This window comes from Electrona antarctica (genome assembly GCF_951216825.1).
Source record: "Electrona antarctica genome assembly, chromosome: 24".
Classification (NCBI taxonomy): Eukaryota; Metazoa; Chordata; class Actinopteri; order Myctophiformes; family Myctophidae; genus Electrona; species Electrona antarctica.
In genome coordinates this window covers 19,117,244-19,141,507 of record NC_136803.1, presented here as the reverse complement: position 1 = coordinate 19,141,507, position 24,264 = coordinate 19,117,244, and the positions used below count along the sequence as shown (strand labels likewise).

At 43.6% G+C, this 24,264-nt stretch overlaps 2 protein-coding genes across 2 annotated transcripts; both read right to left on the bottom strand.

The window, feature by feature from the left end:
• Positions 1-2,312: 2,312 nt before the first annotated feature.
• Positions 2,313-6,638, bottom strand: LOC306917391 (required for drug-induced death protein 1-like). Its single transcript, XM_079495611.1, has 3 exons — positions 6,514-6,638; positions 4,887-5,048; positions 2,313-2,554 (listed from the first exon to the last, which is right to left on the bottom strand). The coding sequence occupies exons 1-3, from the start codon at positions 6,586-6,588 to the stop codon at positions 2,414-2,416; spliced, it is 378 nt and encodes a 125-aa protein (XP_079351737.1). The 5' UTR covers positions 6,589-6,638; the 3' UTR covers positions 2,313-2,413.
• A 2,014-nt stretch (positions 6,639-8,652) lies between these two features.
• On the bottom strand, positions 8,653-24,259 carry LOC306917328 (uncharacterized protein). Its single transcript, XM_079495500.1, has 12 exons — positions 24,112-24,259; positions 23,748-23,850; positions 22,565-22,805; positions 21,680-22,129; positions 19,925-19,988; positions 18,475-18,614; positions 17,594-17,697; positions 16,178-16,256; positions 15,480-15,568; positions 14,922-15,032; positions 14,118-14,266; positions 8,653-9,849 (listed from the first exon to the last, which is right to left on the bottom strand). Coding segments are annotated over exons 3-12 (1,419 nt in total). The 5' UTR covers positions 22,797-22,805; positions 23,748-23,850; positions 24,112-24,259; the 3' UTR covers positions 8,653-9,848.
• Between the last annotated feature and the right edge of the window lie 5 nt (positions 24,260-24,264).

The window sequence follows — 24,264 nt, the reverse complement described above, 5'->3', positions numbered from 1 at the left end:
TACAATAGAATCATATACAAATTGCGTGAATTAATACATAAAACAATATTTGTGATGGAGCATGGCATTGACAAAAGCCACACTGTACTAAGATCAGTTCTGTCAGTGGTTCTCAAACACTTTCATGACAAGGATCGCCAAAATGATGTGCATTTCCTGTTATGTGGCCCCTTTGACAGTTTTCTGAAATAAATATTTTCACGATTTTTCAAAAATAGCAGACCTACAAGCTTGTAGTGCGCCACTCGGTGGCGCGCTATGAGCTTGTAGATCTGCTATTTTTCAATAGCTAAATTATAACATAATGTTTAAAACACCAAAAGGAGTTCCCGCCCAAAATTGTAGAGTGCTTGTAGATCTTGTATTTTTCGAAAGGGCCCACAATTGTTTAAAAAGTGACTATAAACTGTTCCTAATTTAGCTGGGGACCCCCTGAAATCTCGCAGAGGACCCCTGGGGTGGGGTCGGACCGCACTTTGAGAAGCACTGTCACTGATTCTCTCATAATGTTCATATTAATTTCAGTAGAGGGCCGCTCGCATGATATTAAATTACAATAAATGATATTTTAATGGAAATCATTGATAGCACCAATAACACCATGACACCACCACACACACACACACACACACACACACACACACACACACACACACACACACAGACAGACAGACAGACAGACAGACAGACACACACACACTCTCTCTCTCTCTCTCTCTCTCTCTCTCTCTCTCTCTCTCTCTCTCTCTCTCTCTCTCCCCCCCCCTCTCTGGTGGTCTACTGTCAGAGTTCAGAGTTCATGACCCCTAGCAGATCCCCTGATTGTATTAAACGATCGACATCAACAAGACAAGACATTCCTTGCAGGTGATTATTTTCCTAAGTGTTGGAGTTTGGAAGTGCTTGTTGGATATCACTCAATGGCCCTGCATGCCACCTGTTTTGAATTTGCAATTTTGCACATAATGCAGGAGGCAGCAGGATGTTGCTTCAATGAAAGCGAGCGCTCCCAAACTCCAACCGTTTGAAACATAATCACCTGCAAGGAATTTCTTGACAGAAAGCAGCTCATAACATGTCTACGGTGGATTTTTATATAACAAACCTTTGCAGATAGAAAGAGGATAATTCAAGCTTTTCGTACAGCTGCAATGTTGGTGAGTTTGACGTCATTTAATACAATCAGATAGGACTTTTCTGTTTAGATGTATGGGCTGTCAATGGCAAATTGCGGCTATAGTTGCCACCAAGGGGCCAGTGAGGCGCTCCAACGTTGAAGCACTGGGCCCTAGTGGTAAGAGGAAGGACTGCAGGCGGACCCGTGCTTTAACGCGTAGGACCATCACTCCCTACGTCACCCATACGTCACCGCAGACCTCAAATTTGAGGTCCGGAGGAGGTACTTCCGGCAGTCTTCCGGGTGCTTCAAAACGCCACTGAGCAACTTCATCGAAATGAATAGCTTGGGGGCGGGGCTAGTGCTCCAGTTCGGTCTCTATCCTTTATTATACTCTATGGTTGCCACCCTGCCATTAACGTAATGGCAAGATGGCCGCCGTCTGCATTATGGTCTATTGAAGCTCACTTCCAGGTTCTCTTTCAGCCTGCTGTTCCTATTAATGGCCCAGCAGATGTCGCAGTTCACCTTATACTGGTCATGCCAGTCGAGTCAATGAGGTTTTCGGCAGGCTTTATCCTCCGAGGTGGAAGTCTGGTGACACGAGGAATGATGTTTTGGTAAATCCTTCTTCTATTCCAACTCGTAGCGACTGGCGAGACTAAACTAGTAGTTAGAGGGACACTAAACCCTTTTTGCAAAAAAAATATAGCCTAGATGTTAATGACGTTTAGAAGATAGAACACTTTCCTGGGGGTCGATCTTTATGTGTGTAATATGTGGTTTTAGATATTTTAGGTTTTAGCAGTGAGCCCAGTGTCTCCGATGTCATGGACCCTGGGCTCACTTCCTTCCTGGACTACAATTCCCATAATGCTTTAGTGCATTGCTCCTCCTTGTGGATAGGGGGAGGACTGTCTTACTGAGACAACATGTAGTCCAGGAAGGAAGTGAGCCCATGCAGTGTCCATGACATCGGAGACACTGGGCTCACTGCTAAAATCTAAAATATCTAAAACCACATATTACACACATAAAGTCCCCCAGGAAAGTGTTCTAAATCTTCTAAACGTCATAAGGTTTAGAAGACGTTTCCCTTTCATTATACTCAGCATTTAAATAGGGATTGGGGGAACCAAAACAAAGCAAATCGGAAAAACCGGAACCAACAAACAGTTTGGAACGAATACCAGGGTTTCCTCCGAGGTGGAAGTCTGGCGACGCCATGAGGTTATAAGGCTTTCCAGGTTGGGTTGATTGATGGGTTGTCATGACTCATGAGTGGCGGGCGTCCCATCATGCTTTTCTGCCGGTGGCGCTCTGAACGCCTATGACCACAGCGGTGGCGGCGGACACGGGCGAGGCGTACGCTCCCGCCATGCTGTGTAGCCCGGCGACCAGACAGCGCCAGCTGAACCGCAGCGCCTTGCCCACGTTCTGCAAGTCAGACAGAAGCAAACACACACACACACACAGAGAGAGAGAGAGTTCATTCACACACACCGATCCACCTGTTTTTCCACAATCCACACACATTTCTATAAGACTGCATCCCTACTCATTTGTTTCTGAAATAAGTTCAAAAATCTCATCAAAATCTGTTTCCATGTGAGTTCTTTGCTTTAACCGCTACCTGAGAACCAATTAGCTTCAACATAGAGGCCTTATTTTCCTAAAAGGAATAATGAAGGACTCTTAAAGGACCACTTCACCACTTTTCACCCTATGTTCACATAGGTCCTCACTAATAATCATGATAAAATGGCACCATTTATTTCCTACTCAGTCTGTGTCTCATATAGGAGGGCTGTGGGCAGTTCAGAAACCCACCAGTAACATCATCGTTAGGCAGATTTTTTTTTAATTATTATTATTTTACTAAAATGTTTAGATTTTTATTATCGTGAGAACGATGGCTTCCATTTTTGCATTGCAACTTTTCAGGACTAGAAAGCCTGCAGTTTCTGTTATAGCTTGGATTCCCCGTCGATGATGTCACTGGTGTACAGGTTTCTGAACTGCCCACAACCCTGCTATGAGACACAGACTGAGTAGAAAAAAACTGTGCCATTTTATCATGATTATTAGTGAGGACCCATTATATGACGATGGGTTGAAAAGTGGTGAAGTGGTCATTATTTTTCTTGAAGAAGAACCAAACTCTCATCACGTCATTCATTCATTAACGCAAGAAAGTATATCTCAACACCTCAAACTATCACAGTGTGAGGTCTTATCACCAATATGACATAACAATATATTGCCGACAAAGCAATAGAACGTTTGCACGCTCGCGTGTGTCCGTCTTTGTTTCACACACGCAAAGGATTACTGAAGATTAGTTCACTGAGTGAGAACAAACTAATTGAACCTTTGAAAAGTTTGAACCCAAAGTATTATTGGCAGCTAGTAAAAAAAAAAGCAATTACTATGGTACAAACCAGAACCTCCAGTTTGTGAGCAATGGCTGAGCATTGTGGAGGAGATATTTGTAATGGAGAAACTAACTCATGCATTGAGACTACAAGAGGAACTATTCATTGAATAGTTCCTCTTGTAGTCTCAATGGGAGAAATGGACTGAATATAGAAATCAACAGAACGACACCAATGTTAACAATGATGGACATTCATAAATGGACTGGAATACGTTGTTTATTAATGATATATTTGAACCCTTGCACTGTAAATGTCATTTTATGTTTTTTTATTTTTATGTTTACATGCAAATAAAAATTAAGTTTAAAAACCCTCCAACACTTCAACCAGGCCGGGTAGAAGAAGTCTACTTTGTTTTACTTTAGAGCTGTGCTTCTCAATCACTCTCAGGTCAAGGTTTCCCAAAGTAATTTGACCTTTGACTCTGAGAGTGTACACATGTAACCAAATGGACCCTAACAGGTCTTTAACTATGAGAGTGTAACAAATGGAACGAAAGGGACCCTTACAGGTCTGTAACTCTGAGTGTACAAATGGAACCAAATGGACCCTTACGGGTCTTAATCTGTAACTCTGAGTGTACAAATGGAACCAAATGGACCCTTACGGGTCTTAATCTGTAACTATGACAGTGTACAAATGGAACCAAATGGACCCTTACGGGTCTTAATCTGTAACTATGACAGTGTACAAATGGAACCAAATGGACCCTTACGGGTCAGTATAACTCTGAGAGTGTCTAACTCTAAATGGACCCTTACGGGTCTGAGAGTGTCTAAATGGACCCTTACGGGTCTGAGAGTGTCTAAATGGACCCTTACTTGTCTGTACAAATGCAACCAAATGGACCCGATGCACTCTCATAATATTATTATAGTCAGGGACGTGCAGAGAGTGTTAGAGAGGCAGGAGCTGAAATTCCGTAAGAGGGCACTTTTGGAAGAAAATAGCTGATCTACAAGCTCTCAACACGTCGCGCTATCCTGCGATGCGCTGAGAGCTTGTATATCAGCTATTTTCTGGGCGCGACCCGCACTTTCTAAACAAACTCTTTCAACGCAAAATGCTGAGTTTGAGATCAGGAGAGTTCAGAAAAAAGGAATTATTGGGTATGGCATCATGGAAAGGAGAGGAGGGCATTTGCATTTCTTTGCATTCATGGTCTGGAGAGGGCATGCAGTTGTTTTACAGACGAGTAAAAGGGCAGGGGCTGAAGCCCCCTTTGATGTCTATGTGTGCACGTCCCTGATTATAGTTACACATGTGTTTCAGTAAATTGGAACACAGAGGAATGCACAGCGTGGGCTGAACAACAGATGTGAACAACCTACCTTTCGATACCTCTTGTATTTCTCCTTCTTCCTCCTCTCCTTGTCCTCCTTCCTCCTCCTTCTCTCCTCGGGGGTCTCCTCTCTCCTGTCCTCCTCGTCCAGCTCCTCGATGAGGGGCTCGTACTTGTCAGGGAGGATGGCGAAGTACACCTCCTTGGACGTCTAATTGATCAATTACATTTGACTCTGTTACAGCGGTTCCCAAAGTGGGCTGCATTTGCAGACCATCTTGCCAGAGTTTGGAAGCACTCGTTTTCAGTAAAGCAATGTCCTGCTGCCTCCTGCATTATGTGTAAATTCAAAACGGGTGGTACGCAGTCGAGTGATATCTAACGAGCACTTCCAAACTGCAACACAAAAATAATCACCTGCAAGGACACAAAGTAACTCATAACATGTCTACGGTGGATTTTTATGAAACAAACACTTTGAGGATAGAAAGAGCATAATTCAAGCTTTTCTTACAGCTGCAAAGTTGGTGAGTTTGACATTGTGTAATACAATCAGATAGGACTGTTCTGTTTGGATGAATTGGCTGCCAATGGGAAGTTGCACCTTAAGTTGTTAGCACCTTGCCATTAACTTATATGGTACTCTGTTACATGATGGGAATTAATTAAATCTATGTTGTGGTCTCTCAGACAACAGATAAGAATTCAGCCAAAGTTGGCTGACGGACATTGATGAATTGAATACATACACAATGGAAACAAGCCCTCAGGGCTTTTTGTGTTATCCTTTTAGTATAATTGTACGTAAATGATTGATTGATTGATTGATTGATTCTCTATTTAAGTGTCATGCTTCCGAAGAAGCCCAGCCCCTTTTTACAGTTTACATAAACAATGACAATAAATGGCAATAAACCGACATGACAGTTCGCAAACAATGATCAAGTGAATACTAAACTAACTAATACACCCAAGATTCTTACAAGGAAGATTACATAATATACAACATAAAATTAAATACCATAAAATACATCGTTAGGCCTGTAACAGGAGACACATGGAGACACACTACTTGAAGAGCTGAGATGTATAATAGCAAACTGTTAATAATGTGATTTATTTGCCCAGTCAAGAATTTAATCCACGCTACGTGCCTGAGTAGCCGTTTCAGTATTGACCTGTACTTTCTCTTGAACTGTACCCATATCTTACAAATTGTGAATACAACATTTCATCATCATCATCATCACCTTTATTTATACTCGGAAATACAGTTGAGGATAAGCCCTCATTTTCAATGTAGCCGAGGTTACAATACACAAATACAGTCAAAAACAATACATCAAACACAACATTATAAATCAGGATAAATTACAAAGGAACTTAAATGCAGAACAACCAGTCAGTAAAATAAATCAATTGAAGCAGGAGCAATCACGGTGAAAACTGTTCTGGAGCATTCCTTTGAACTGACCGAAAGATGTCTGGGAGCTCAGTTTTAAAGAGTTTTGAAGTTTATTCCACGAAGTTGGGCCACTGACAGAGAAAGCTGTCTTGCCCAAGAGGAACCTTGAGCCTTAAGAAATCACTAGAGCGGGTCTGATACGTGCTATTGTTCAATCATTATTTCAATCAATCAATCAATCAATCAATTACAGTACTACAGCTCTTCCTACCTGGCTCTGACACTGTGGCTCTGTCGTTCCGCTCTGGGCTTTCTTTCTGGACTTCTTGTTTTTCTTCTTGCTCATGGTGGAGCTGGACTAAAACAAACAGTCCCACAAAGTAACTATGAAAAAAGAAGTAACATGTAACTTGTAAGTAAGTAAATTGTAGGCCAAGGGTAATATTTTTCAACCTCAGTCAGTAGTATAGTGGTGTGCCAGCGGTGCAGAGTGCAGGAATGTCATATGGACCTTTGGACCGCCTATCTGTCTGTCTCACACACAGTAGAGGAGCGGGCGCGGGGGTTTAGAGCTCTGTAAGCTGCCCTGTGTGTGTGTGTGTGTGTGTGTGTGTGTGTGTGTGTGTGTGTGTGTGTGTGTGTCTGTGTGTGTGTGTGTGGGTGGGGGGGCAGGAGGAAGTAGGCCAGCTGGAGGTAGCCTACTGAGTAAATATTATTCAGTTCAAAACTTCAAACAACAAAACTCATCAGGCCTCATACACACATATCAAACGGACATTCTGTGTTTCTCAATGCTTTTCCAATGGAAGTCACATGGTTTAAAGTGTTTGGTCAAACCACGTGACTTCCATTGGAAAAGCATTGAGGCGGCCATGAAACACGGACGGAACACAGAATGTGCGTTTGAAATGTGTGTATGAGGCCTCACAATACACAACACAACACAATACAAAACCCATCACAATAGACAGACAGACATACCGACCTACCTACCTGCAGGCTGTTAGCTCAGACATTATATTAAAACTCCAAACTTCACAGGAAGTCAAGGCTGCCTTGTAGCCGAAGCAATAACATCTCACTGGGAGAGATACACACATGCACGCACGCACGCACGTTCTCGTTACTGAGCACTCTATACCAGCAATGATTACTATCACAATATAGAGCTATTTAACACTGTATGTAATGTTACTGAACAAACAAACAAACTTTTGTTTTAACTCAAAAAATATCACTTATCCTAAAACTAAATGAAAACTACAATGAACAATGCAAGGCTGAAACTAAATAGAAATGCAAGTAAAATAAGCTTATAGGTTTAATCGGCATTGCTCAATATGGGACCATTTACATGTTTTGTAAATCAGGGGTTCTCAATGTGGGGTCTTTATGGGGGGCTTTCTCCCTACATTTTGATTGGTACAGCGGACAGTGACCGGAAACGGGGGAGAAAGAGACGGGGAGCGACGTGGGACCTGCGTGGGACTCGTGAGTATTAAAAGGATAGAGACTGATCTGGCGCGAATTAAAGAACATGGAAAATCCACAAAAGAAAATATACAAAAACATTAACATTTAGTAAATGTACTTGTCCTTTATCTTTCAGTCTGTTATACACAACATTTCACAGTTATGAAATTGATATACTTTTTAAAATAAAAAACAAAATCAACTGTACTATTCTCTTTTTTGTGATATCCTTTTTATTATTTCAGTTCAGGGTCAGCAACTTTCATGCACCTCTAGCACATCTGCTGGAATACTCCATCATCGCAGTTCCTGTTTACACTGAGCATGTGCAAACCTCCCGCAGGAGAGTGGGCCGCACCTCCGTGCACTATCCTCTTTATTTGTCCTAGCCCAAAATGCGGAAGTGCTCAACGTTAAAGCCCAGCTGCACGGGGTTTCCCAATCATACTTCCACGGGTCCGCCTGCAGTCCCTCCTCTTACCACTAGGGCCCAGTGCTTCAACGTTGGAAAGCCTCACTGGCCCCTTGGGGGCTAGACCAGTGGGTTTTAACCAGTGGTCCTTGATGAGATGACAACAAAAATATTCTTTAGTTTTGGGTCTGAGAGGCTGAACATCATCAAATGGTGGTCTGAATAAATAATGGGCCGTGACATGAAAAGAGTTGAAATCCACTGGGACAGACAGAAAGACAACGGTAACTAAAAAATCACACCTGTGTGAACTGAGTGGTGTAAGGTCTTATATAGCCTGTCTGACATAATGAAATCATGTCTGACGTAATGAAATCACACCCGGGTGAACAGGGTGAACATAGCAACCATGCTCATTTTTTCTGCACAGACTAACAAAGCCATGAAATCACACCCGGGTGAACAGGGTGAACATAGCAACCATGCTCATTTTTTCTGCACAACAAAGCCAGTTGTAGGAGTGGTTTACACCACTCAAAAATAACAACTTTACAAGAGTCATACATACAGAGGAGCTGATTTATTGTCCGGTTATAAATGTGTGTGTAGCATGCAGCTGCAGAGAGGTGTGTCGCTGAGTGTGTCCTGTACTGTACGTCCCTGTATTCAGACCAGGGGATCATCCATCTGTCCGTACTGTACATGGACAAAATGTGTCCGTGGCAAATTCTATAGTTTTTAGGTTGCCCAGCAAGCCAAATGACGTCCTCCGGTGACTCCAGTGACGTTCAGGATTTAGGCCAGATCACGGCCCATATGGGGATGATCTTTACGTCATTTCCAGGACGTCTTCACCAGATTATATAATAATAGCTTATTCTGGGTCAGTCTGGCCTCGATCAGACTCATTCATCCAGGAACGTCCGTCTTAGTGGGCAAAATGTACGTATGTTGGTTGAAATCAGGTGATATTCTGGGCCAGATCTGACTAGTCTTGGATTGACTTGATCTGGCCCCAGTCGAGACGTCACCAATTCGTCCAGGTCCTGACCGTGCTTGCTGGGATAATGTTCTCATTTTGATCACAAGACTCGATTACCGAATGTCAGTCTCCAGGTTTTCTTCTGAATATCCATGACACTGATTTGCTACAACAGTATGACACATTATTAGCAGTTCTTCCCAACATGTTTAAGGACCCCCCATAACTCTGAGAGTGTACAAATGGAACCAAATATTTGGTTCCATTTTGTACACTCTCGGAGTTACACACCTGTATAATACTGTTATAAGAACAGTACTTAAGTAAATGTAATTAGTTACTTTCCACCACTGAACACGTGGAACCGTCTTGGTTTGAGGACATTACAACTATATACATGGAACTATTTACATCAATCAACCCATTTAGACCTGTGTGGTCCACATTCTACAAATTAGTTCTCTCTCACACGTTCAACATTTTTCAAAACTGTTAAAAAAATAGCAGATGTACAAGCTGTACTGCACGGCATGAAACCACACTATGAAAAATAACAATAAAACAAACGGAAAGATGTCTGTATGATTGGAGGACAGACAGACAGACAGACAGACAGACAGACAGACAGACAGACAGACAGACAGACAGACAGACAGACGGTGGTCCCTCTGCTTCCTGGAAGGGGCGGAGCCACTACAGGCCAGGCTCTTCTTCGATCGGATTGGCTACTTGACCAGGATCTGAGGAGAGAGGGTGGGTGGGAGGGGCTTAGTATTCGGACGGCGCTCACTCAATCATCCGTCAATCATCGCGGCACGATTGCCTTGTCTGTCAATCAATCAATCAATCACCACCACCACGTCACAATCACCTGTGTCAATCATCATGCCACAGGTCAATGTCAGGTAGAATTATGAAATATAATATTTTCCAAATCCTATACTGCAGTGGTTCCCAAAATGTATCATGTGAAGGACCCCGAAATTGACACTAATTAGCCCGCGGACCCCCCCAATAGAAAAGGTATGCGAAGAACCCCCATAAGAGATAAGAGCTTTACAGCTCTAGCAGAGATTCTTAACCTGTTTGACATGCATTAGTCTACTGACCCCCATTTAATGTCATTTCTATCTCTGGGACCCTCAATTTATATTGTAAAACCAAAGTTTTTAACTCTGAGAGTGTACAAATGGAACCAAACGGACCCGTTACTATAATTTAGCTGGGGACCCCCTGGAACTCCCTCAAGGACCCCTGGGGGTCCTCGGACCCCACTTTGGGAACCACTGCGATACTGTCCAAAGCCAACAGAATGACAAGTGAAGCTGAAGAACATAGCATGTCATGTCCTCTGGATGGCGCTGCAAGCTAACTTTACAACAAGTCTAAAAACTCACCAGCGGAGATAAACAGTAGAAAACGGATTGGTCAGTTTCAGTCAGGCACAGTAATATATTGATATGACCTAGATAGCCTATGTCATATGCGCATCTGATAATTAGTTATTTGGCAACACCTGTAAATACCAATAGAATAATTTATAAAATGCTTTCATATAGCCTTCTTAGAATATTTTTCTTTTTTTTTGGGTGGCTATCTACAGGCCAGCCATATGTACTACAGCTGTATCTTGAAAATGGAGCAGTTGACCGGTCTTGTCACTCTTGTGTAGACATCGTACATAATTAACATAACCGCAATGTAGACGCAGTAAAGTTTTATATCGTTCACAAACTGTCCTCGTCTGGCAGACCTCTAAGTAGCCTACTGAACTTACTGTATTTACTTGAGTACCGGGCACATGCACAGACATCAAAGGGGGCTTCAGCCCCTGCCCTTCTAGCCGTCTGTAAAACAACGGCCCTTTCCAGACCACGAATGCAGCATTTACTATGGTGAAAGAAATGCAAATGCCCCTCCTCTCCTTTCCATGCCATACCAGACAATTGCTTTTTTTCTGAACTCTCCTGATCTTGAACGCAGCATTTTGCGTTGAAAGAGTTTGTTTAGAAATCCATGTCATCGCTGCATCTCCAGTAGCGAGTGCAGGGTCGCGTCCGGAAAATGCTGATCTACAAGCTCTCAACACGTCGCAGAGCTTGTAGATTGGCTATTTTCTTCCAAACGTGCCCTCTTACGAAATTCAGCCCCTGCCTCTCTAACACTCTCTGCACGTCCCTGTTGAGTACTGAACTTGAGTACTTCGTATTTTTTTTTGTTTTGCTGGCGTTAATCCAGGACGCCACTTTTCTTCACTTCAATTCTCTGTGTTCTCTGAGTTTGTGCTTGAAATGTACTGTAATTCTGCAAACTGTTAATAAATTCTTCAATCAATCAATCAATCAATTGTGTTTTTGGATTCTTCTTCATTAACAAGTGAAAGACACAACCAACAAAGCTCCATAATAAATTCAAGTTCTTCACAGAGAGAGTTATTGATAATAATAAAAAGTATTGCTTATAAGCCTGGCGTCCCTGTTTTTGGCATGGTGAACATTTCTGATTTCTATTGCAGATCTAAAAGCTGACAAGGTATCTCTTTGCTATGCGTTTGGGGGGAAAAAGAGCGATGTTGTTTTTTCAAATGGTATGATACTGTTGTACTGGGAGCTGACCAGTACACCCACAGTCTGATACTGTTGTACTGGGAGCTGACCAGTACAACCACAGTCTGATACTGTTGTACTGACCAGTACAACCTGTACTGTTGTACTGAGCAGTACAACCACAGTCTGATACTGTTGTACTGAGCAGTACAACCACAGTCTGATTACTGATACTGTTGTACTGACCAGTACAACCACAGTCTGATACTGTTGTACTGACCAGTACAACCACAGTCTGATACTGTTGTACTGACCAGTACAAACACAGTCTGATACTGTTGTACTGAGCAGTACAACCACAGTCTGATTACTGATACTGTTGTACTGAGCAGTACAACCACAGTCTGATACTGTTGTACTGGCCAGTACAACCACAGACTGATACTGTTGTACTGGCCACTAGTACAACCACAGACTGATAGTGTTGTACTGAGCAGTATAACCACAGTCTGATACTGTTGTACTGACCAGTACAACCACAGTCTGATACTGTTGTACTGACCAGTACAACTACAGTCTGATGCTGTTTGTACTGACCAGTACAACCACAGTCTGATACTGTTGTACTGGGAGCTGACCAGTACAACCACAGTCTGATACTGCCGTACTGAGCAGTACAACTACAGTCTGATACTGTCGTACTGAGCAGTACAACCACAGTCTGATACTGTTGTATTGACCAGACTACAACCAGTCTGATACTGTTGTACTGGGAGTTTGAGTGTACAATGCCTTGCTCAACGGTGGGTTTTGTTGAGGGAGGGGGGGGGGGGGGGGGGGATGTTGGCTATTACCTCTGACATAAAAAACAAACCCACTTCCTAGTGTAGTTAGTGTGTGTGGGCGACTGTGTGTACGCGCACGCACGCACGCAGGCAGGTTGACTCATAGTGTCAGGGGCTCTGACAGGAAGTCATGGTTGCTGTGGTTTTATCATCTAGTCACAGTATAAAGGACTGACATGACTGTATGCATAGTATGCTGTTACTCTCTACCTACTAACATACATAACATAACCTACAACATAATAACCTACTAACCCAGGGTGGGGACCACCAGTGGTCCTTGAGGGGGTTCACAAACTATTTCATGTCATGGACCACAAAATTATATATAATTGGCCGTCGACCCCCATCTGAAAATATGTTGTTCCAGGGACCCCCCCCAGAAGCAAAGATTTAAAAACGTTCGCTCTGAAAGAATATATTCAAAGATTTGCGACACATTTTCACCATTTTTCAAAAACTTAGCTGCTAAAAATAGCAGATCTACAAGCTCGTAGCGTGGCACGAGTGCCGCGCTACGAGCTTGTAGATGTTGTATAGCTAAAGTATAACATAATGCTTAAAACACCAAAAGGGGTTCCCGCCCAGAATGGGTTAACTCTTGAGAGCGTAAAATGAAACCAAATGGACCATTTGCGGGTCCATTTGGTTTCATTGTACGCTCTCATGAGTTAAATAATTTATTGTTAAAACATCTACATTACTTACAAGAAGTCTACTCCTATGCTACCAAGAAGTCTACTCCTATGCTACCAAGAAGTCTACTCCTATGCTACCAACATCAATTTGGAAAGAAATGTGGACAAAATCTTATCCACCGACAACAACATATTGTTTAGTTTTGGGTCGGAGGAGAGGCTAAATCTCATCAAATGGTGGCCCGTGGCTCAAATACCAAATATGTAATCACGGTCCTTGATATGAAAAACGTTGAAAACCACCGTACTAACCTACTGGAAAATTATAGTCCACGGCTGCCTCAGAATACTTAGGATACTCTGATAAATACGGAGGGGAAATAAATCCTGCCTATACTATGAATTTGTCTCTGGACCCTTTTTCCACTGACGTTGAACCAGTTACGTTATTTTTTCCTGCCTAATTTTGAACCAAATGAATTGGCTTCAGAAGGTTTGTTCGGAACAGGAACCAAAAAATACTTCTTCTTCTTGCCCTGAAGTGGGAACCAAATTAAAGTAAAGCTGTGGGCATGTAACTATTCTCGTTGGAAGATGCAGATGTACAAAAAATAAAGAACGGAAACTTCTAGAATCAAATGCCCCCCACTTATGGAACTGTCTACAATCTAAAGTCTTAAAACTGAAGAACTTGATTTCACTTGATCGATTTAAATGTCTTGTATGGAATAATTTGACATATAGCTGTACTTGTTTAATCTGAATTGTTTATTTTTTTTCTTGTAATGTATTTGTTTATCAAATGTATGTTACATATGTACTGTGTAATCAGGGTGTCATTGTAAAAGTGAGCTGGTTCTCAATTGACTTCCCTAAATAAATAAAGGTGAAAGAAAGAAAGTTATTTTGGTGGAAAAGCGGCCTCTCTGTCTGTCTGTCTGTCTGTCTGTCTGTCTGTCTGTCTGTCTGTCTGTCTTACCATTTCCACCGAATACTTTGCTGATGCGCCTGGTGACGTGATTGGCTGCTGTGTGTGAGGTCATCTGACTGGCAGGTGGAGGTAGCTGGTGGTTGGTTGACCCTGGTGTCAATCTCACCTGGGGCCGCCTCCCCGCTGATGACATCATCCTGTCAGAGACCGTTGTGCAATAGTTACGAATATCAATTTTCAATATTTTCTTTTAATTACCTTTAAACAAAAACAAAAACTTCAGGTGTGTGTGTGTGTGGGGGGGGACCACAGTTTGAGAACCACTGCTCTATGTAGTGGAGTAAAAAGTACAATATTTGTCTTTGAGATGGAGTAGAGCAGGGGTTCTCAAAGTTGTTGTTTTTTTTTGTTGTTTTTCTTCTTTGTAATTATTTGTTTGGTCCTCAGAGTTAAATTAACATTGATTTTACACTATAAATCGGGGTCTCAGGGATAGAAATGTAATTAAAGATGGTTCCGTAGCCTAATGCATGTCAAACTGAGGGTCCTTGAAATTAAACGGGCATATCTTTTCAAATGGGGGGTCCGCGGGCTAATTAGTGTCAATTTGGGGGTCCTTGACATGAAAACGTTTGGCAGTACAGTGATTACTAAATGAAAAGGTATTTACAAAAGACAAAACAAACGCACAATCCTGAAAAAAAAGATTCAGTTTGTCAATATGTTTCAAACATACTTACATTACAGAACATGTAATTATAATTTAATTTGTATTTTTTTTTATAATCTTTTAAATCAATTAGTTTGAGTTGGCAGCCCTATAGTTTGACATAAATGTAATGCTGTTGGCACCTTTCTGTCAGGCAGGGACACGGACAGCCTGATGAGGGTCCTCACTCCAGGCCGTTTCCTCTTCCAAAGGTAGTAATGCTCCACACACTGTGCACGAGACTTAGTACGCACCTGCACGCACGCACACACACACACACACACACACACACACACACACACACACACACACACACACACACACACACACACACACACACACACACACACACACACACACACACACACACACACACACACACACACACACACACACGCACACACAGCAATCTGTTGTTGTGAGCTTGCAGATCTGCTAATAATTCCAGTCTGAGCCACTCCCCCTACAGGGGGATGCTCCTCTGTGTGTGTGTGTGTGTGTGTGTGTGTGTGTGTGTGTGTGTGTGTGTGTGTGTGTGTGTGTGTGTGTGTGTGTGTGTGTGTGTGTGTGTGTGTGTGTGTGTGTGCGCGTGCGTGCGTGCGTGCGTGCGTGCGTGCGTGCGTGCGTGCGTGCGTGCGTGCGTGCGTGCGTGCGTGCGTGCTTGTGCGCGCGCGCGTGTGTGTGTGTGTGCGTGTGCGTACCATGGCCTGCATCCTGTTGAAGTCCTTCCGGTGCAGGTGGAACGACCTGGTCGCCTGACGCTTCTCTGTGCTCGTCCACCTGACGCTGCCTGAGAGAGAGAGAGAGAGAGAGAGAGACAGAGAGAGAGAGATTTAAATTTAAAGAAAAATATTTGAATCCACCATTAATAACTCATCACTTCAATATGTTCTTGGAGAACAGTCCAAATGCACGTTCTTGGCAGCAAAATACGTGTGTAGTTGTCATCAACTGAGGGACAGCCAGTGGACAGAAGAGCCACGTATATCTGGCTGAACGGGGTCACTAAGTTGCTGTTATCATTGTCTCTTCATTGTTACTGTATTGCTTGTTGTTCATTACTGTTGGGATGTTTGTTGTTGTCACTTGTTGTCTCTGTGTGCGCAATGTTGACATTTGTTTTGTTGTGCTGTGGCAATGTAGAATATATTATTCTATCATGCCAATAAAGCATTTTGAAATTGAAAATGAGAGAGAGAGAGAGAGAGAGAGAGAGACGAGGGGGTGGACAGCGTCACAAAAGATGAATATCTTTCAAATGCTTCCGTCATAGAGTCTGTCTTGTCTGTCTGTCTGAAATAAACTATTTGTCAAATGCTCTTTACAATGTCGATTTCTGAAATCCTACTACATTTTGGTCGTCACAACAAACACCCTGCACCCATGCATGCACACACACCTGTGTAGTGGTATGGCGTCAGAGGGCTGCTGGGAGGGTGTTTACTGGAACCTGGCCGGAGCAACTCATCCAAGGTCAGCTGAGAGTGAGACAGGAAGAAAAAAAGAACCGACATACGACGTCGACAGACAGACAGACAGACAGACAGACAGACAGAATATTTATATCAACTATTCTAAGCCTATAGAAGCCATTCAGGATCCTGGTAAATCTCTAAAAACACCTCTGTGAGTCTGAGAAAAATAAATAATAATAATAATGAATTATATGATATACTACATTTAATAAATACCCTTTGTATAGCGGCTTTCATTTTTCTCTCTTCACAGAATCAATACATCCAGGATCCTGGTGAATCACACACCTTTGTGTGATTCACCAGGATCCTGGATGCAGTGTTGTTTTTGGCAGCAAATTTAGTCTCTTGAATAGTTTTACTTTTAGTCACATTTTACTTAGTCACCTGGAATGTCTTAGTGTTAGTCTAGTTTTAGTCGATAAATATCATAAGATTTTAGTCGACTAAATCTACAGTTGATTTAGTCGACTAAAATGTATTTTGGCGGGCCTTGATGCCGTTGTCGTAATGACGCTGCGACACGTTGTGAGCTTGTAGATCGGCTATTTTCAGCATTAGTTCAGCATTATTTTCAGTATACTGACTTATACTGGATCTCTTGTCCACTAGTCACTTGCTAACATTTAGTCTAGTTTTTATTTGTTGACGAAATTGTCAGTATATTTAGTCATAGTTTTAGTCATCATAGCTTAGTTTTCATGTAGTTTCAATTTAGTTTTCGTCAGTGAAAAAAGGTAGTCGACAAACATATTTCGTCTTAGTTTTAGTCGACGAAATCAACACTGCCTGGTTGGCTGAATTCTAGGCTGAAAATAATTGATATAAATATTTGTGTAAATCTCTATGGGATTTACACAAATCACACCCATGCTATGCTCTATAGAGTGTCGCAGTCCCACCCCCTCGAGAGACCCGGAAAAGAATTCCCCGTTCATTTTCCTCATAGACTTTTCAAAAAGTATTTATTTAAAGACATTTACGCCGTGGACAAAGCCAACTCTTGTCGTGACAAATCATGACAACAAACACAATGTTTTGGGCCGAACAAACAATTAGAAAGAAGAAAAAAACGGCAGGTTTGTAATTATTTGTTTGGTCCAAAATATTGTGTTTGTTGTCATGACTCGAGTTGGCTTCGTACAACGCTTAAAAGGTCTTTAAATAGCCTAGCCAAATACTCTTTGAAATGTCTATGGGGAAAATGCATTGGGAATTATTTCCTGGGCCTGGCGTCGTCGTGAAAGGGGGCGGGACTGCGACGCTCTATAGAGGCACGTTTCAGTCAAGCAATACTTCTATGTGTATTTCAGTTCAGCAAACAACCAATGGGCTTTTACCAGGAAGTCTCCTCTGCATTCCGATAGGACGTGGAGGGCGTGCTCTGAGCTAGCCCCGCCCCCCGGCATCACGTTGGACTGTGACATCATCCTCAGCGCTTCAACTGCACAAACACAGTCAATGTCAATCGCCACCAAAACACGCCCCCCATATTGCACTTTCAAAATCAATCAATCAATCAATCAATCGAAAGGGCCTTTCTATGTGGAGTTTGCATGTTCACCCCGTGTCCCGTCGGGTAGGTAATCTCACAAAAAACATGTTGTAATCCTAATCTCTAAACTATCTCCCCCCTGGCCAGGCCCCTGGCAAGCCTGATGGTAAATGGTGCATTTATATAGCGCCTAAAGGCGCTTTACAGAGATTGTGCATATTCACCCCAACCATGCAAGGCACCAACCTGCACATCGGGAGCAATTAGGGGTTCAGAGTCTTGCTCAAGGACACTAACTCTGGGGGAGCCCGAGTTCGAACTGGGAACATTGCGGTTCCCATCCGGTCACTCTACCCCTGAAATAATCTAATCCTTGGGCTAAATTAAGCCATAGCCACTTGCCCAAATGTGCCCAAATGTGATGACCTCATCACATTTGTGATGACCTCATCACATTTGTGATGACCTCATCACATTTGTAATGACAGCTGTGGCCGTTTTTAGCCCAAGGTGTGGTTTTCTTGCAAAACTAATACTTACAGAATTATGAAAACCTCCTAGTTTGACATGCATGCTACTTAAAGCATAATGAAAATTATATTCATTATATATAACTTTCAACCCTTGAATTTACCATGATCCACAAATTATTTCATTTATAATGTTTAATATGTTATTTGGATGACCCTAAGGATCTTAAAAAAACGTGCGTGCGTGCGTGTGTACCTCTCTGTTGAGTGACAGGGCTCTCCAACTCCTCCCACGGCGACCAGAGCAGCTGTGCGTTGTGGTAGTCCGAGGGGGCGTGTCTTCTGTCCTTCAGGGGCGGGATCTCGGCTTGAAACCACACCCCTATGTTGATTCTCCTGTGAGTGACATCTCAGTTGGTCAATCAGGGTCACGCACCGTTGGAATGAAATTGCTGTGATTGGTTGAGAGTATATTGCCCGCGTGGTGGAGACGAGAGTTCTGCCATTTTTGAGTGGTGTAAACCACTCCTACAACTGGCTTTTGTGTGCAGAAAAAAATGAGCATGGTTGCTATGTTCAAAATAATTTCTGACGTAATTAAATCACACCCGGGTGAACTGGATGACCGTAGCAACCATGGTCATTTTCTCTGCACAAAAAAAGCCAGTTGTGAAATCACATCCAGGTGTGATTTCATTACGTCAGATCAGAGCTGATCAGGCTATATAATACCTTACCTTATATAATACCTCACATCGGACAAAAACTCCAGCTGAATCAACTTCATGGTCACAAATCATCACATCAGAAGACGAGTCTACCTAGCCAAAGATCTTTAACGTCAGACATTACGTCAGACCACAGCTGATCATGCTATATAAAACCTTACACCACTCAGTTCACACGGGTGTGATTTTTTAATACAAGAATGTCAACAGTGGTAATACCGATAACACCCAATGCACCGGTGCAAAGCCTACTTAAAACCCCCTTTTCTCCCCAGTATTAGTCATTATGCCAATTAACACATTTGTGTATTGTATCCTACTGACTCACCTAACAGTGAGGAGCCCCGATCAGCTATTTTTTTTGACCCTCCTATAATCATTTTCGTGTTACACAAACATTAAATTCCCAAATCGGCTTAGTGTCTATTTTTGTCCTACACAATGATTACATTTCCATTGACAATAAATGGACAATTTTACGTCATAGTGTCTGAGCAAATAGACATGTTACATCATGATGATGTACGATGATAAGAGCGCCCCTCACTTCACACAGGTGTGATTTTTAAGGGGCAGGTTTAATGTTTGTTTTTAGTTTTAAAAACGCCATTGACAATGAAGGGAAAATGTACGTCATCTTGTCCCTATCACAAACATTAAATGCCATTAACAATAAAGAGAATTTAATGTTTGTTTTGTCACCGTTTGTTTTACATCACCATTACATCACCTAATCATAGCAACATGAGTTAGACTTTAATATATTATCGCCCCTCACTTCACACTGGTGTGATTTTTAGTGTGAGGACTACAGAAGAAGAATTAAGGCATTTGCCCTCGGGTTAAAGTGTCACTATAGCCAAAGAGTCTCCATACAAATTTAAATCAAATTAAATAATTGGGGTGTGTGCCAGCACACCGTGTAACAACATTAACACTGGACAGTGTGTCAACCCTAGTCAACAGTAAATCACTTACGGCTTGATAACCTTTGGTTTTCTGGAGTCTTCTATCACCGTGGCGACGAGGTCATCCGAAATGGCTGCCAAACCAAGACACAAATCTGAATGCCACTTCCTGGTTTTTAATGCAATTATTAAAAGAGCACTTCAGCCATTTAAACTTCATCTGCTTATAATTGGTCCTCGCTAATGCTCATTATAGCATGGTTCCATTTATGTCTACTCATTCTGTGTCTCAGAGGAGGGCTGTGGACAGTTCAGAAACCTGTCTATTCATTCTGTGTCTCAAAGGAGGGCTGTAGACAGTTCAGAAACCTGTCTACTCACTCTGTGTCTCAGAGGAGGGCTGTGGACAGTTCAGAAACCTGTCTACCTGGAAAGTTAGTACGCGGAAATAGAAGCCAATGAGTTTGCATCAGTTACAACAATGATGTCACTGGTAGACAGGTTTCTGAACTGTCCACAGCCCTCCTCTGAGACACAAAGTGAGTAGACAGGTTTCTGAACTGTCCACAGCCCTCCTCTGAGACACAAAGTGAGTAGACAGGTTTCTGAACTGTCCACAGCCCTCCTCTGAGACACAAAGTGAGTAGACAGGTTTCTGAACTGTCCACAGCCCTCCTCTGAGACACAAAGTGAGTAGACAGGTTTCTGAACTGTCCACAGCCCTCCTCTGAGACACAGGGTGAGTAGACAGGTTTCTGAACTGTTCACAGCCCTCCTCTGAGACACAGAGTGAGTAGACAGGTCTCTGAACTGTCCACAGCCCTCCTCTGAGACACAGGGTGGGTAGACAGGTTTCTGAACTGTCCACAGCCCTCCTCTGAGACACAAAGTGAGTAGACAGGTTTCTGAACTGTCCACAGCCCTCCTCTGAGACACAGAGTGAGTAGACAGGTTTCTGAACTGTCCACAGCCCTCTGAGACACAGGGTGAGTAGACAGGTTTCTGAACTGTTCACAGCCCTCCTCTGAGACACAGAGTGAGTAGACAGGTTTCTGAACTGTCCACAGACCTCCTCTGAGACACAGGGTGAGTAGACAGCTTTCTGAACTGTCCACAGCCCTCCATGAGACACAGAGTGAGTAGACAGGTTTCTGAACTGTCCACAGCCCTCCATGAGACACAGAGTGAGTAGACAGGTTTCTGAACTGTCCACAGCCCTCCTCTGAGACACAAAGTGAGTAGACAGGTTTCTGAACTGTCCACAGCCCTCCATGAGACACAGAGTGAGTAGACAGGTTTCTGAACTGTCCACAGCCCTCCTCTGAGACACAAAGACCCTAATTTATCAACGCGATTTACACCCAAAAATCAATCTGTTCTAATAACTTACAGCAGGGATGGGCAACTTTGACGATGGAGAGGGCCACTATATCCAGAGGGGCCACATTGCATATTGCTGTCGTAGCAAAAATAGCCGATCTACAAGCTCAAAACGCCTCGCACTGCACCGCGTTGAGCTTGTAGATCAGCTATTTTTTGCTATATTTGAATTGAATTCCTGAATATTTCTTTTGCTATTTTTTATTTTGAATCCTGAAAAGTAAACATTTTATTTAAATCCAACTGCATTTAGTTATAGGCTAGTTATGTTCGCTTTATGAACTAAATACAAATACATTGGACATAAAAAAGACAATAATACTAATAATACTAGCAATTATCTGAAATACTATAATACTAAATACTATATCAGTATCCTGGTATTAACCTGAAGGTGGGGGCCGCATGTGGCCCCCGGGCCGACAGTTGCACATGTATGACTTACATTGAGTGTCGTCCAGGTGTGTGTCGTGTGCTCCCTGCTTCCCCCTGCAGGGGGCGAGCAGAGAGCAGTACAGGCCCGGCCCCTCCCTCACCGAACACAGCATGGGGGGAGGGGTGTAGTGCTCCGCGCGGTCGCCCCTGGCAACGGCAGTCCCGTCGCGACCAATGCCCCGCCCACAGGAGGCATCCACACCGTTGCCCGCGGCAACCACGCCGACGCTGCCATTCTGTCTGACGGCGACCGCGACCGTCCCATGGTCCGGGGGGGCGGTGGTGAATCTTGTCAGACTGGTGAAGAGAACGGCGGCGCCTTGCTGGGAAGGACGGCTCCTCCTCTTTACTCCTCTGGTCCAATCGATAGTCCTCCTCACTCCTCCCACTGCCGAGACTCCTCCTCCTTTTGAGACTCCTCCCCCTACCGAGAGTCCTCCTCTTTTTGAGACTCGCCTCCCTAATGCAGTGGTGGTAAAGGTACTCACATGTGTTATTTAAGGCCTCACTCACACCTAAGACACACGCAAGACACACTTGTGTCCTGTGTCTTCTGTGTGTTATGGCCGCCTCAATGCATTTCCAATGGGAGTCACATGGTTTCATGACATGGCTGTTGCATGGCTGTCTTCACAACATTTTGGGCCGAACAAATAATTACAAAGAAGAAAAACAACAACAAAAAGTGTTGTAACCTGCCGTTTTCTTCTTCTTTCTAATTATTTGTTCGGCCCGAAAAAGTTTGTTGTCATGATTTGTCACAACTCGAGTTGGCTTTGTACGAGGCTTAAAAGGTCTTTAAATAAATACTTTTTGAAATGTCTATGAGGAAAATGAACGGGGAATAATTTCCTGGGCCCTGGTAGGGGACGCACTGCCGTAGAGCAACACGTACCTCTTCCTCTTGAGACCCCTCTTCCGACTGAAGCTCCTCCGCTTGTTGAGACTCCTCCTCCTCCTTTCGAGGCCCATCCCCCTGTTGATGCTCCGCCCCCTGCTAAAGCTCCACCCCCAGCTGATGCGCCGTCTCCCCCTGGTGGACTGTAGTGACTCTGTGGGGAGGAGGAGGAGGAGGCAGACACTGTCATCACCATGGAGATGGGAGGTAGGAGGAGGGGCCGAGTCATGTGACCACCCTGGAGAGAGAGAGAGAGAGAGAGAGAGAGAGAGAGAGAGAGAGAGAGAGAGAGAGAGGAGTAATCAAAGATATTACAAAATAGATGCCTCCTTGTCCACTGCAGTTCGTTGGAGCGATGTGTGTTGAAGGAGGGGCGGAAGAATTTACACTGGGAGAGGAAGTACCCCAGAAGTGTGGAAGCCACGTTATGACACGCTGCCACTCAAGTGATTACTGGCCAATCACAGCGCATCTTTTCCGGGACTTACAGACCCGAACATGCGCTCTGTGACGCACACTCATGCTTCCGCGGTGCTTCGCAAGGAATCTCGGGAAAGTTTTGCCCTCCCTTGAGCACATGATACGATCCAGAGCACATACGCTCCAGATCTGGAAAGAGAGTCTACCTTCATATGTCTATGGGAGTAATGGCTCTATTTTCGTCACTGGCCTATACACCAGTGTGGAGACAAAAGCTGTGTATGTGATTGGTTAGCCGATTTGCTCGTCTACATATGACGTACATATGACGTAAATGTTCCCTTCCCCATTGTCAAAGGTATTTAATGTTTGTGTTGCCACAAATTGACGTCATATTTGACGGACATATGACCTAATTTTTCCTTTCATTGTCAATGGCAAATATTGAGACGTGTGGGGACAAAAGCTGTATATAGGAGGTGCTAGCGCCCCTCAATAAATAATTTTAGGGATAAGGGGTTTAGCACTGCATGGCAAAAATAGGGCCCTTACTCTATACGACCAGTGGCGTGCACAGACATTTAGAGGGGGCAGGTGCTCAAGTGACTTTGTGCAGCGCGTGGAACCGGACGGTTGCCTTAATAGTGTGAGATTTAAAAAATAAATCAAAAGGGCACATTTGTCCAGAGGGAAAAGGCAGGTGTCTATCTGTGCACGCCACTGTATACACTGTGTGTGTGTGTGTGTGTGTGTTTTTTACTCTGTGCGTCCCGGTGACTCCTCTCAGCCCACCATGTGACCTGAGGTGACCGTTGAGAGACTGAAGACTCCTGAAGTTCTTCTGACACACTGGACACAACACACTGACGCGCGCACACACACACACACACACACACACACACACACACACACACACACACACACACACACACACACACACACACACACACACACACACACACACACACACACACACACACACACACACACACACACACACACACACACACACACACACACACACACACACACACACCATAATCAGATTGTAGATCTGCAATTATTGACACGTGACACCATCATAGGACGGAACATCAAACAGGCACCTGATGGCTGAGTCGTACCTACTGTTTGGCGACGTGTGATTGGTCTGTGGACACTGTGGCCCCTCCCCCTGGGGACAGATGGGAGGTGCTTCTGAGAGGAGGAGATGACTGTCAAAGCACAGCGCTCCTCTCCTGCCTCGTCTTCCTCTGCTCTCTCCTCCTCTTTCTCCT

Excerpts from the sequence above, each read along its gene's own strand:
- LOC306917391 (XM_079495611.1), bottom strand. The coding sequence starts at position 6,588 with ATGAGCAAGAAGAAAAACAAGAAGTCCAGAAAGAAAGCCCAGAGCGGA. Across the intron at positions 5,049-6,513 it reads AGCCACAGTGTCAGAGCCAG|ACGTCCAAGGAGGTGTACTT; the intron begins GTAGGAAGAGCT and ends TTGATCAATTAG. Across the intron at positions 2,555-4,886 it reads AATACAAGAGGTATCGAAAG|AACGTGGGCAAGGCGCTGCG; the intron begins GTAGGTTGTTCA and ends TCTGACTTGCAG.
- LOC306917328 (XM_079495500.1), bottom strand. The coding sequence starts at position 22,796 with ATGACTCGGCCCCTCCTCCTACCTCCCATCTCCATGGTGATGACAGTG. Across the intron at positions 22,130-22,564 it reads AGGGGTCTCAAGAGGAAGAG|GGAGGCGAGTCTCAAAAAGA; the intron begins GTACGTGTTGCT and ends CCACTGCATTAG. Across the intron at positions 19,989-21,679 it reads ACACCTGGACGACACTCAAT|CCATTTCGGATGACCTCGTC; the intron begins GTAAGTCATACA and ends TTGGTTTGGCAG.